At 41.9% G+C, this 14929-nt stretch overlaps 1 protein-coding gene across 3 annotated transcripts in view; it reads right to left on the bottom strand.

Annotated features, from left to right (window-relative positions):
* The window catches only part of grid1a (glutamate receptor, ionotropic, delta 1a), a 334030-nt gene extending 320236 nt beyond the window's left edge, over positions 1 to 13794 (bottom strand). For all 3 annotated transcript variants that reach the window (XM_074646202.1, XM_074646203.1, XM_074646204.1), the window contains exons 1-2: positions 13322 to 13794; positions 11305 to 11460 (exon numbers count right to left, since the gene is read on the bottom strand). In XM_074646202.1, coding sequence (XP_074502303.1) covers positions 11305 to 11460; positions 13322 to 13403 — 238 coding nt within the window. In that variant the 5' untranslated portion in view covers positions 13404 to 13794. The remainder of the gene's footprint in view (positions 1 to 11304; positions 11461 to 13321) is intronic.
* Positions 13795 to 14929: the final 1135 nt, after the last annotated feature.

Genomic DNA, 14929 nt, shown 5'->3' with positions numbered 1-14929 from the left:
GGAGGAAAACAACCAATCAGAACTGATCTTGAGTCTGCCGTCCAGCTGCCGTCTCTGAGGCTGTCAATCACTCGCGAACTTCGATCAAACGGTCAAACTAGGCAGCGCTGATCAAATATGAATCAATACTCTGTAACTGTAATGCCTATTTCTCACCTCAAATGTTTTCAGAAACATCTTGTAGTGTACTGTTTATCTGTAAAATGAGAAAGTTTGTGAAAGTTTGTGACCCACCATGTTGAGATCAGTTCAGGAAATACCAAGCACCGCCCAACAGCTGGAGCACAGCCAATAGGAATGCTCTCTCTCTGAAATGACCTGTGATTGGCCAAAGTCTGCTGTCACAGGCTAGATTTTTTTAAAGCCTGAAAACAGAGCCATGAGAAGGTGCAGAACTCTTCTCTCAGAACACTTGAATTACAATATGCTGAAGGGTTATTATGGAATTTTTGCCCAATGAAGCCAAAAAAATACTGCCTACTGTAATCAGCAGACCAAGCCTTCTGACTCAAAAGCCCAAATCACTGCAATACCATAATCTCTATACACAGATTCCGCATTCATATGCAAATATCTGTAGGCAATGGGACAGGATTTTGGTATCGTAGGCATTCCGGTTTCCGTTTTATAGTACTACTAAGTATTATTGACCAATCGAGCAGGTTTTGGTTGAATGCAGGTAAACAGTCTGTGTGGAGAGCAAAAGAGGCTGAACGCATTGGCCAAAATGCAAACTGGGAGCCCATCTGCTATCATGTGATGATGATTTAGCTTTTTATCGGTTTAAAATTAGCTAGTAAACTGGCTACTTGTGAAATAATCCAATCGTACACGTCGTCTCTCATCTCAAGTTGATAATCAGACTGTAAACAATGAGCACCGCACGGAAAAGGACGTCTTGGCCCGGATATCCGTCGGCTACACCAGAACCCCAGCAAAAATATAGCCCCTTGCCCCCAAAGGATAATTCATCATCAGAAATATTACAGCGAGCAAAGCAGTGCATTGCTCTCACACTCTTTATTTATTTATGTATTTGTGGGACTAAAAACTTCTGTAAAATCTGTGTGCTTCACAACAGCCCTGGCCCCATTTACTCAAATTAAAAGATTACTAAAGTCGCTGCTCATGGTGACATTTAGCACGCCACCAATGATTCCTTTGAATGCAGATCTGACGTGGCATTTAAGTCAATTGACGTTTTTCTTGAAGTTAATCAGCGGACCAAGCCAGTTAATCAGCGGACCGAGCCATTTAATCAGCGGCACGAGCCTTCTGACTCAAAAGCCAAAATCACTTTCAAAAGTTTTCGTTTTTTTTTTTTTTTAAATTGGATACTAAATGTCTATGTGCTCCTTTCAAGGGTAGTCTGAGATCTGCCAAATGAGACATCTGCTACAGATATCCAGACTACTGTATGTGACACAGAGATATCCCACTGCAGGAGAGGAATACTGACCGGCTGTTCTGGTGCAGCACTGAGGACAAAACCTGTAGGCCTACATTAAGCAGATCCAGCATTTAACAGGCTTGACCTCCCTCTGTCTCTCCCTTTCTGCATTCGGCTCTCTCTCTCTGCAGCAGCTGCCAGACATCGCTGACTAAAAAGAAAAGCTGGAGGAATACATATTCTTTAGTGTCTGTCAGCCCACAGTGGACTACAGGTCCCATAGGGCCTCCCCTGTGTCATCCACACTGTACGGTGTGATGTGTGGGACAAGTAGAGGTCTGTATAATCCATAGAACTGCACTGGCAGTTACATAACAGGTGCAGTGTGACAAAAAAAAAATCACCCGTGTAACAAAAGAAGCAGGATTCTGCCTCGGAAATCTCTTCCAGGAGATTAAATGAGTCGTAAGGAAGCAGACAGAGCAAAGAATGAGTAAAACTGTAGTGTACAGCAAGCAGCAGTGGTGTAATGTAACAGAGTACGCTAATAATACTTTGTTACAGTAGTGAAGTATTTTTTGGGAGTATCTGTACTTGAGTTTTTATTAGTGTTGTCAATCCATTAAAATATCTAATCGCAAATGAATCGCACATTATTATCTTTAATACTCCTTTCAACATTGGAGTGGGATGGGAACAATGACAAATATTGTCCAGAAACCCTCACAGGTACTGCATTTAGCATAAACAATATGCTCAAATCATAACATGGCAAACTCAAGCCCAACAGGCAACAACAGCTGTCAGTGTGCTGACTTGACTATGACTTGTTCCAAACTGCATGTGATTATCATAAAGTGGGCATGTGTGTAAAGGGGAGACTCATGGGTACCCATAAAACCAATTTTCATTCACATATCTTGAGGTCAGAGGTCAGGGGACACCTTTGAAAATGGAAAATTTGGCGCAAGTTTGGAGCGTTATTTAGCCTCCTTCGCGACAAGCTACTACGATTCGTCTTGTGACCACCTGTCACAAGAATCCCTCATTGTACCAATAGCTCCCTTGGTTTTTTAGTTTCATATGATACCAGTATCTTCACTCTAGCTTTTAAACTGAGCCCGCTACAACCTAAAAAACGCAAGTTGCGTTAATGCGTTAAAGAAATTAGTGCCGTTAACACAGATTTGCGCTAACGCGTTATCGCGATAACTTTGACAGCCCTACTCTAGTAAGTAGTAAGAAGTAAGCAGGTTTGGCAAATCAGTGGTCCTGGCTTGCAAGTTACATCATTCACGTGATGGGCAAATGCACACAAAGTGCTCTCAACGCCGTAGTTAAGTTTTGATTTACGCTAAAGTCCAGGCAGGACTGCATGTCAGATCATGCTAGGAAGGAAGGAATAACTGGGTTTTGCTCTTCAAATCCTTTAAGTTGTGAGTTTTTCTTCAAGTGTAATGTAGCCTTCATTTTAAGGTGGTGAATAAACTTTAAAAATCTCAAAATTCTGACTTGCTTGCCTTTTTATTAACAGCATTGACTTTTACTCAAGTTACATTCTAATAGGTGACTTTAACTTTTACTAAAGTCTTTTTCTGGTTAGATATCTGTACTTTTACTCGAGTGTGGCTTTCAGGTACTTCATCCACCACTGGTAAGCAGTCAGCAGGGAATCAACCAATCACAGCACTCAACATACAGCACTGCAATAATATCCATAAAACACTAAAACACAACACTTTGCACAATTACAATACCAACACTTCCAAGCCCTGTGATATACTGTTAACCACACATTCTTCGTTGCATTGTTTCACAACAAATGCATGAACAGTTCACACAAGCAGCAAAGACGTGGGCATCTCTCACTGTGTTATCAGAAGTTCAAACCAAGCAGGATGGCACAAATTCAAGATAGGTCATCAGGAGCCAAGACATCCATTTACATTGTGTGTGTGTGTGTTCATGTGTCTCTGCGTTTAGTCAGACCGCTCCAGAATCCAAGCAAAATCTTTTCCACTGCAGGTTTTATAAGATTTACAATGCAAAAGCAATGCCAAAGGGGAATGGCTCAGTGTGTGTATGTGTATCATTTTGAATGGTGGGCACTTCATCCATTATTTGTATGTATTGATTATTACAGTGCTTCCCAACCTTTTATGTTTGACATACCCACAGAGCCCAATCAGATGAGCTAGTACCTGTTAATCGACTTGTCATGTTCCAAATGTCTTCATTTGAATCAATATTAAACTGGATGTTATTTAACATAATTAATTAAAATTAATTTAAAAAATCTTGCAATAGTCTTCTGCCCTCACTCACTATGCATGTAGGTGCACAGCTATCCAGCGAGTTAAACACATTTCCAATAAAGGTTGATGACAGCGGATTGCCTTTGAGGTTTTGCCTTGCAGCAATTCTGAAACTGTGAAAATAGTATTGAACGACAAATTCAATGATAGTGATTACAAATTAGAATACGATGATATGTTGACCTGTTTCCGACCACTCAAAGTGTTTTACAGTACATGTCAGCATTCACCTATTCACACACACATTCATAGACTGGTGGCAGAGGCTGCCATGCAAGGTGCCAACCTGCCCATCAGGATCTAATCCAAATACTCATTAACAGCCTTCAGGATCAATTTTGGGTTAAGCATCAATACCCAAGGACACTTCGACATGTGGACTGGAGGAGCCGGGGATTAAACCGTCGACCTTCCAATTGGTGGGCGACCCGCTCTACCTCTGAGCTACAACCAATAAGAACTAGACCAAGACTACAGTTAACGAGAAACTGGATTCACAAAAGTATAGACAAGCTGTTGTGCAACAAAGTATCACCAGTGAGAGATTACGTTGTCATAGGAAGCACCACATAGTAATTAATCAAGTTTAGATTAAAACATACATATACACATACTGTATCTTGAGGTCAGAGGTCAAGGGACCCCTTTGAAAATGGCCATGTCAGATTTTCCTCGCCAACATTTAGCTTAATTTAGCTCAAATTGTGACATGTTTAGGTTTTTCTAGTTTCATATGATACCAGTATCTTCACTCTAGCTTTAAAACCGAGTGCTCTACAACCTAAAAATCGCAAGTCGCATGTTAACCAAATCCTGTGGCTGAGGGTATTGCTTTGGAATGGCTGAAATGAGTAATACTCCGCCTTTCTAATAGTTTCTCTTCTCAACAGGAATTTAATCTTTTCTTTACCACTAACTGGACCACCAGTGTGCACCCAACTACAGGTTAACCCTGCAGGGATGCTGAGTAGTGAGTCTTACATTGTGAAGGGATTAAATGGTGAAAGGTATACCTCTGCCACAACATCACTTAGCTGATTAAGGTACCAGCAGGCCTTCATACAGCCCATTGGGGAGCTCATGACGGATTAAAATAACCCCTGGGTAATTAACAGGGGCCAGTAAAATGGCCTGATCATCCCCCACCCCCAACCTCCTGTGTAGAGCTGGTAAAAGACATAAAAAAACAAACAAATCCATTACCAAGATTTATGCAGCATTATTAAATTCACCAGGACAATAATAGTGAAAGGGCAGCATTCCATCACGTTTAGAGCACAGCGAGTAATGAGTTGTCATAAGCAGAGAATCAGATGGAGGACATTACATTATCCATGCCAACACTTTCACAGGAAGCATTATTTCAACTTTTGTCATTGCAGATTGAGCAAAAGGAGAAAAAAAGAATTGCACTGCAAGTTCTCTTCAGAGTCTATTGGCTTACAGGGCCAGAAAGAGCAAAGAATTAAATCCTCCTTGACATTACCTTGGCAGGGGTTAGATGAAAATGGAGGGTCACTAGTGGTGTGGTGTGTGAAGAGGACTCAGTGGGACAGAACACTCGACAAATGACTGCACATTAGAGGAGCAGGAAACTACCTCCCCTAACTGAGTCCAGATGGCTGTGTTTTCTACCTGCTAAGTGTATGTTTTAAAATAAAATAAACTGGGCACCTGCAGGTGCTTGACAAACCTACACGAACACCTCATAAAAAAGGATTTTAAAATCACTGCTATAAAAGGTGGGCCACAATAAAATTAATTCCAATTAGCAGAAACTGTAAACCCCCTATAATGTATGTCCAATTAGTTTCAACTTGAGTTTCTCTCCATTTGTCATTTTTAGCAACGCCAGCTTATGTCTGTCAGTCCACCACTTTGGTCCAGACTGAAATATCTCAACAACTATTGGATGGATTTGTATGAAATTTGGTACAGGCATTCATAATGCCAAGAGGATGAATCCTAATTACTTTGGTGATCCACTGACTTTTCATCTAGCGCCACCATTGGGTCAAAATTCTGAGTTGACTTGACTTTGTGTCTCTTCGTTAGTTGTCTTATGGTGCATTGGAGTATCTTTTTATGAGGTGTTTTCATTATCTTGTCTATCCCCTAAATGCTTTGATGCCAGAAGAAAATCCCAAATGTTGCAAAAACACTATATGATTCAACCCCATCCCATCACAATCCCTTCCCCCCACCTGCTCTGAGAGATGGAATAACTCAGTGTAGTCAAATAGGGGAATCCTTACATTTGGTAATCTATGTGAACATGGCGAGCTCACATCCTCTGAGCCACTACAGCAAAAAACAATTCACCTCACAGGCTAAACTTTCCTTGAAATATGCATAAATTCGGATTTACATAATCACACAGCAAGGGTGGCAGCTTTGCCGTCCCCTTTATGCCACTTCCTTTGGATAAAATGCAAGAAAGAAAAACTTGATTAAAGCTTTGTGTCTTATGTATACCTATCTGGCTTTGAGGACAAACTTCTAGTTTTAAATCAAGGTGGGAAGAAAATCTGGGGTGACAAATCTCAAGATGTGTGAGGAAACCAGTTAAAATGCACATTCTTTTTTCTTTAGCAGCTGTCACAGCTTGATTCAGATGCCATTCATCAGACATATTACACTCTTGAGACATTCAGCTTTGTATTGTCCAAGATGTAAAGTGTGACACTGGTACCTAAATAGGCTGTGGTTATACTCTGAACTTAAAGGGATAGTTTGGGTATTTTGAAGTGGGGTTGTATGAGGTACTTATCCATAGTGAATGTATTACCTACAGTAGATGGTGGTCGGCACGCCACCAGCTTGGAGAAACAGACAGGAGTTACCGCACAAAAGCAAAGCAATGTACTGCTGTGGACAGGGCCGGCAGCAAAACGTATTTTAGCCACTTAAGAAAACGGCTCATCTAAAAAAATCGATATCGGTTTAAGTGTACGCTATATATAGAATATTTTTGACGGTTTACCTTGCCATGAGACAGCTATACAGTCTCTGTGTCCAACGGGGAACTGAAGCCGTTATCTATGCTCCTGCCAAAGCAACCAGCCTCCATTGAAAAAAAACAGTAATTTTACTTCGCAGAACACAGGCATTGCTGGTTTACCGCTCCATTGATCAGTTAGTTTGTTTCTGTTATTGTGTGACTTTGGTTAGTTCGGATTCACCAAAGTTCCATAATAGCACAAACAAACTAACCAATCAAGGCAGTAGACCAGCAGCTTCTGTGTTCTATGAGATAAAATAAAATAAAAAAATTCAATAGTCTGTTGGCTTTGGCGAGAGCGTACATGGATACAACTGCTTCAGTTCCCCCGTCGGAAAGGGCTGTCTCACGGCAAGGTAAAGCGGTCAATATATTCTAAATGTAGCGTACACTTAAACTGATATTTTTCTTTTAGGTGTCTAAAATACGTTTTGCTGCCGGCCCCGTCCACAGCAGTAATGTGTCAGTACTCCTGTCTGCTTCTCCAAGCTGGGGGCATGCCGACCGTCATCTACTGTAGGTAATACATTGACTATGGATAAGTACCTCATACAACCCCACTTCAAAACATCCAAACTATCCCTTTAAACTTTCTCAGGTTATTACTGAGATCCTTGTGAGACCCAGACCGGCTCTCCAGAATGATGACTGCCTGCTACTAGATAAGTGAGGCATTAACGCTAAAATTTATCAGAATGGCAGAACATGCAGTTAAATCGTGCATAGCCACATTATGGGAGTCTTCACAACTCCCAGAGGAAAGTGTATAATTTAAAAAACAGAATTTTGCCCATTTTTATCATCCTTGCCAGTGGCTTTATCTTGATCTCTATGAAGAACTGAAGGGGAAATGTAATAGATCTGGGGTGGGGCTGTTGCACTGACCACGTGTTTGCTTGTTTTTTCCTGTGACAGTATTGCATGCTGCTGGCATCTAAAAACCTCATGACAGGCATCAGATAAGCTACCACCAAGACAGATATTCGTCTGAGTTTTCGCTCCCGGTGATGAAATCGCCCCATTCATTCTCTCCGGTTGCTCCAGACTATTAATAGGACAGCATCTGGCAGTTGCGTGGTCAAGCAGTATATCCAGCCAGCCTTGAGCTGTCATCTTTAAACGATAAGAGCGTGGGGGGACTGAATAGTCGGGTGTTTCTGTGTGCATGGTGTCGGTGTGACATCCTCGTTAATATATGTTCCACCGGTGCAAGGACAAATGGAGCCAAATAAGGACAAACATGACGCTGCAGCTACTCCTCTCTCTCTGCAAATTTTCCTCATCACCTCACTCCTATCTTAACTCTCCTCATGCTCCTCTTTTGTCCACTCATGTTTATTCAGGTCTTGATCATAATTCTCTCTTTTTTTTCCCCCAGCGTTGCTGATACTCATGGGTATTTTTATCCTCATTGCTCTTCTCACCCGTAATCTCCCTCCCTTCCTCTTTCCTACAGCCACTATATTCTCCACCTCTATCGTCTCATCCTCATTCTCCTCACTCACCGCACCTCCTCTCCCTGTTTATGTCCAACCCTTCCCTCTCCTCCCCTCCGTCTTCGCCATACGATGGCAAGGTCCTGACTGCCACTCACAGTGGGATGGCAGCGGACAAAAGAGCAAAGCAAAAGGTCAACTTATCCCGGCTGTCACTCAAAGCTCAACCACCCTGCCGTGTGTCGAGAGCAAGAGTCCGGGGCCTCCCATTGATCCTCGCGTCACATTATTCCCAACTCTCTCCAGAAACTGAACGCCCCCTAATCACCCACTTCTGTGACTATTTGATCATCAGGAGCCTCACCATAAACAGCAATTAAGCATGTTAAATGATACCCAATCAAGGCTAACGCAAGGCAATTCAAGCGGGAGAAATAAGCTCTGAATCATTTTAAATGAGCAATAACAAGCTCTGCATTTACAAATTCTCTTCAAATCATTCGTTTTTCTTACAGCATCATCAACAACTTGTGTATATCCTCAGGCTTTTGTACAGGCGTGACATTGTGTTATCATACTATCAGGGGGATTGTCAAAAGAAAACAATTTTACGATAATTAGCTCTCAGAGTTCAGTGTGTATAATTCTCTACCAAGTGGAGGTTTAAACGCTCCAGCTTTTACTATAAGAAAACAGTAATTTTACCTCGCAGAACACAGGAGTTGCTGGTCTGCCTTGATCTGTTAGTTTCTTTGTGTTATTTTATGACTTAGTTCAAATTCACCAAAGTCACACAACAGTCACACGACAAACTAACCAATCAAAGCAGCGATAGACCAGTAACTTCAGTGTTCTGCATAGTAAAAATAATGTTTTTTTCAATGGAGTCTGGTGGCTTTGGCGAGAGCATAGATGGAGGAGTTACTGAACCTGAACCAGACTGAACCAAAGCAAAGTACTGCTGAGGATAGGGCCATCAGCAAAACCTATTTTAGCGACACAAAAGATAGGCTCTCCTAAAAATATCAATATCAGATTAAGTGTACACTATATTTCGAATATTTTCACTGGTTTGCCTTGCCACCAGACAGCCCTTACCAACAAGGAACTGAAGCCATTGTATCCATCTATGCTCTCACCAAAGCCACCAGACTCTATGCTGGTCTACCGCTGCCTTGATCGGTTTGTTTGTTTGTGCTATTATGTGATTTTGATGAATCCAAACTAACCAAAGTCACACAATAACACAAACAAACTAACCGATCAATGGAGCGGTAAACCAGCAATGCCTGTGTTCTGCGAGGTAAAATTACTGTTTTTTCAATGGAGTCTGATGGCTTCGGCAAGAGCATAGATGGATAGGCTATAACAGCTTCAGTTCCCCAACTTGTGTATGTCCTTAGGCTTTTGTACAGGCGTGACATTGTGTTATAATACTATCTGGGGGATTGTAAAAAAAAAACTAGATAATTACCATTCTGAGTTCAGTGTGTATAATTATCCACTGAGTGTAGGTTTAAACACTCATTTTATGGGGTACTTATCCATAGTCAGTGTATTACCTACAGTAGATGACAGTCAGCACGCCAACATTTTGGAGAAAACAGACAGGAGTTACCGCACGGAAGCAAAGCAATGTACTGCTGTGGACGGGGCTGGCAGCGAAACGTATTTCAGCCACCTAAAAGAAAGGCTCACCTTAAAAAATTCGGTTTGTTTGGATTCACCAAGGTTAAAACATTACAGTTTTTTTCAATGGAGTCTTGTGGCTTTGGCGAGAGCATAGATGGATACAACGGTTTCAGTTCTCCAACTTGTGTATATCCTCAGTCTTTTGTACAGGCGTGACATTGTGTTATAATACTATCTGGGGGATTGTCAAAAGAAAACTGCTTTATGATAATTAGCAATCAGAGTTCAGTGTGTATAATTCTCTACCAAGTTGAGTGTTAAGCGCTCCATCTTTTACTACACTACTGAAATAATCAGAGCACTGAACGAATGGAAAATTATTTGCTGGCAAGTCGGTTTAATTACTACACTTTTGCATCTCAAGCAACAGCGACTGGTAAATTAGCCAAGTCGCACGTGTGTGTAATAATCATTAATGTTTTTTATCTCATCTCTGCAGCAGCAACCTGGAATATCTTCTCTCTCTCTTCTCTTCTACTTCTTCAGGTTTATTTAAAGATCATGGATTTAAGTTTAGAAAAAGCAATGTGAATATCTGTGACATTAAGGCTAAATGACACAGGATAATTATCGCAACAGGCAGGACATATTACCATCTTTCTGTGCCTGTCAGGAGCACTATGAATAGCAATGACTCTCAAGGCCTTTTGTGCAACCGGGGACAAAAGTACAGGCGGGTAACTAAGTGCAGGGGACATAAACAGCCTTTGAAGGTCCCTATGAACCTATTAAAGTCTTAATGATTCATTTTAGTGCAAGAATTTTAATCACTTTTTGCAGTCAGCTGTACGCGCCCATGCACCTTTCAACGACTGAGAGAGAGATAACCTTGACTAAAATTATTTCATTGCTAATTTCCTGAGGTGTGTACATTCGGGGGGCACTTGTGGGGAATCCAAATGAAGCAGATGTAAAACATTTCAAGAAAAAAAAAAAAAAAAAAGGGTGATAAATGTGCATGAACGAGATTGATGCGCTCATCCTTCAAAAAAAGTGACATAAAAAGCTGGAAATATTTTGTCTCTCCTGCGACCACAGGAGTGGATTATTGGTGCTGGAATTACATTTGATCATCTTCAAAATGATTTTTTTTTTTTTATTTCACATAACATATTATCTTCAGCTGCTGCATGGGCTCTAACTCAATGCTTCCACCTAGCTTTTCAAGCACAGAAGACACCTTGCTTTGGTACAGTAGCACAGCACTTTGCAGATAACACACACACACACACTCACACACACATTGAGCCATTGCACTCACAGAGACACATGGATCATCATCTCCCAGCCACCACACTGACTGATCAACATGTAGCATCAGCTCACAGCCCTCCAAAAACGCAAAAGATCAAGGCAGCCAAGACTTTTACGCACCAGACTTCTTGCCCTGCTGGCCTCAAGTAATCAAATCAAATAGCAGGGGCGATTTATTGCAGAAATGATGCATTCAAGGGGGGAACCTGGGCTTACCTTCCTGCACCGCTTGGAAAGGGTTGTTTGGCTCGATAAGTTTCACAGAGTGGGTGATTTTCTCGCTCTGCAGAATGTCATCGTTCAGACTCAGATCTGAGATGGCAAGTTGGAAAATCTCATCATCTCTCGCGGCGTTTTCCTCGAATATGGCACCTGTTGAATGAAACAATTTGGAGGGGAAGAAAAACACGAGGGGTTTGAAGTGGGATTGGAGCTGAAGGCAGTAGTGAATGAGTTGTATACCTGCATTTATAGCCATTACAGACTAAATCAAAAGGATGTTATTGTCCAAAAAAAAATGTGAAAGCGATGCGCACTTGAATAATTGCAAGTGAAAATGGCAGCAGCTGTATTCGTAGTTCTTGAGACCACGAGGTTTCCAAAAAATAATTGGCTAAACACGTTATGTAATGTTTATTTTGTAGGTTTTTTGTAGGTTAATTAAACTCAATATCGGAATTAAAGCCATCCTTTACAATAAAACAACAAACACAATATTTAAAAAAAATCATAATAATCCACCTGTATATTTACATTCATTAGAATAAACCAATTTTTTTTTCGGGAGTAGACCACTCGTAGTGTGGACTCCTCCTTTCCAAGCTGCATGTTACAGTAGACAAGCATTTAAGTTTGTAGGATCATGCATCAGGAAAGTGCAGTATTTAACAGTACATCGACAGTGCACTTTTACAGCAGCAAATTCATCATGTAGTCATTTGTAGGTTTATTTTTTGCCTTGAAGTTGCGCAACATGTGAGCAGATTTCAGCACCATGGAGAGCGACAAAGGCCACATCACACATACTGTGATGCGTTCAGGGAGCCAAACTTAAAAAAGAAATCATGTCTACTGGATGGATGGCACCAAACCCAGTAAGCATTATAGGCCTAATGCATTAAAAGCCCTTTCTTTCTCCCTCCGTTTATGGCATCAGCTGCTTTTTCGAGACGCGCATACATTACAGAGAAAAAGGTTTCAGGAAATGAGAAGTATAATTTGGGTATGGGCAACACTATAACGTTATGCGGGGACATCGGCCAAAATATTGTCTGGACGGAGTCCCACCGCTGTATTAAGCCCAGTGACTGAGCACCTGCTGCTTGCCAGACTGTTGCAGTAAACTGTGAACACCAGCAGCAGCAGCTGCAGCAGCGGAGGAAGCACCGAGACGGAAATTTGCTCACAGTGACACTGACATTTTTATCTGAGATTTTACAACGCACAGTCATTATATGAGTGGCTGTGCGTAATTGCGCGCATGGAAAAGGGGGACACAAGATCATGTATGTATTTCCAAACTGTCAAATGTACTGCGATGTTTAAAGGATAAATCAGAATCATTTGAACGTCATGATGAGTTTAAAGCATCCCCCACCATCTCCGGAAAAAAAAAAAAAAGACAGCTCCGGTTTGAAGTTGGAGAACAAAAGAGGCTCTATGCGTTCAGCATCTCTAAAACGAAACTCCACTGACATTTTCCCTCTCGTCTTGTTAATTGACATTGCAGTCACGTTCTGGTGAAAGTTGAGGCTTGTTGGGTACAAGACAAGAGGTATAGCTTGGTCAAAAAAAGACAAGCCTCAGCCCATTTATTTGGCTATATTGGACATTTCGTCCAAGCTTCCACGACGCAGGCCTTTCTTTTACTGTATAGTCCGTGTTTTGAATACAGAATTGCAATTTTACCAGGCCAGACAATGGTGATGTTTAAGACAACGTGTCGAAAAGTGTAAAGAAATGTGATGAATATGAAGGAAATAGCTGTAAAGGTCAGTGGGGCATGGCCAGTTCACAAAAACGCACAACTTTCCAACTCGCTTGAGAGTCAAAGTGTTGCTTTAAAACAACAGGATGCAAGCTGAATAGACTATTTATCCCGCCCTCTCTCAACCTCTCTCCATCTCTCAAAGCCTTCTGATCAAACGCAGCAGTTGAGCTTTATTTATCCCCCCCTGCACGCTTTTCCCACCTATAACCAAATCACAGCATCATTTTGTTATCGGACGCTTACCGATGTGTATGATGGAGTCCGCTTTGGCCGAATTGCATTGCAATATCCACAGGGCAGAAAGGCAGATCAGCAGCAACTCCATCTCGGGATTTTTCAGCGAAGCGGCTCATCCAAAGCTCTACTCGTCCTGTCCTATAATATTGTCCACAAATGGAGCACCCAAAAGGAAAGAAAAAAAAAAGAAAAAGATGATCAAAACCAAAGCGCAAAGCAAAGCAGAAACCGAGAATCCTCCTCTTCCTCCTTTCTGGCACAGCAGACCCGCATGAAACCCGACAGAAATTAGCAGTTTCTCTCTCTCTCTCTCTCTCTCTCTCTCGCTCTCTCTCTTTTTCTTTTTTTTCTTAAACCAACAAAAGCAAGCCGACCGCAGGAAAGGTGGGCTCCAAAAAAAAGACGAAGGAAGAACCGAGGTAAGACAGAAAAAGACAGGTATCCCGGTGAGAGAGACCGGCGTTTCCCTTCTTCTTCCCTCTCTCCTCCCTGCGCTCCGGCGTCTAAAAGCAAAGCATGGCAAGCTGCAAAAAATGCGGAGGAGGGACACCCCGAGAACTACACGCACACACACACACACGCGCACACACACACACACAAACACACACACACTCTTCAGTCCTGTCTGGGAATCACGTGACTGCAGAGACTTCACGACTCGGCTGCTGTCCCGACAAGCCGGTGTAGAAATGATTTGGACTAGCCGGAGAAAGACGCACGGAGAGCGGATAGATCTCCAGACCCAACACGATTTGGGTCTATCATATCAGCCTATATATATATATATATGTATATGTATATATATATATATATATGCAAAGGCTATATACTGCAAAGACAAGACAAGTGCGTGGCAAAAGCTCACGCGTAAAACCAAACCTATAGAGAGATGGAAAGTGGACAAACAGTTTTACTTTTTGGAGAAGTTGGCGTTTTTTTTTTATTCTCAGGGATGGTGTGCATTTTCCAGCGCGCCTCATCAGTGGCGACGGAGCGCAGCTGATGTGGCAGAGGAAAGAAAAGGATTTACACACCGTATTTTCTCTCGGCAGAGGGGCTGATGGATGAGAGACAGACGTGACAGACAGAAGCCACAACGCTTGACTGAACAGAGGTGGGAGAACAGCTGGATGGGAGTCAGCAGCCTATACAGGACAGGAGGAGCAGTTTATTGGAAATAAAAAACATTGTTTTTGTTCTGTTCGATTAATTGCTTTAGCAAAAAAAAAATGACGCCCTCGTTTTTTTTTTATCGCGGGATTATTATGGCACATCGGGGGCTCATTTGGAAGGATGTTTTTTTTTTTGTGAATCAGACTATACAGGGTGCCACTGTAATTCGTATTGGGTATATACACGCCTCAACAGTGTGCAGAGCAATAAGGCGTGTGTGCAGAGAGCTGTGGAGAAGAAGAAGAGATGGAGTTTCTAGATGGGCATAATCTTACAATTAAAGGATATTTCTCGTGACTGCAATAACAAAACGGAAATATCTCTTAATTGTTTGGTTAAGTCTGTCAGAGGCGCACAAAAACTTTCAGCACCACCGGCAAGCGGACAGCTCCCATCGCTGAAGTCCATGAAAAAGAGGCACCTGTAGAGCAAACTGCAATC

This window comes from Sebastes fasciatus, chromosome 9 (genome assembly GCF_043250625.1).
Source record: "Sebastes fasciatus isolate fSebFas1 chromosome 9, fSebFas1.pri, whole genome shotgun sequence".
NCBI classification, from domain to species: Eukaryota; Metazoa; Chordata; class Actinopteri; order Perciformes; family Sebastidae; genus Sebastes; species Sebastes fasciatus.
This window is presented reverse-complemented; position numbering and strand designations above follow the sequence as displayed.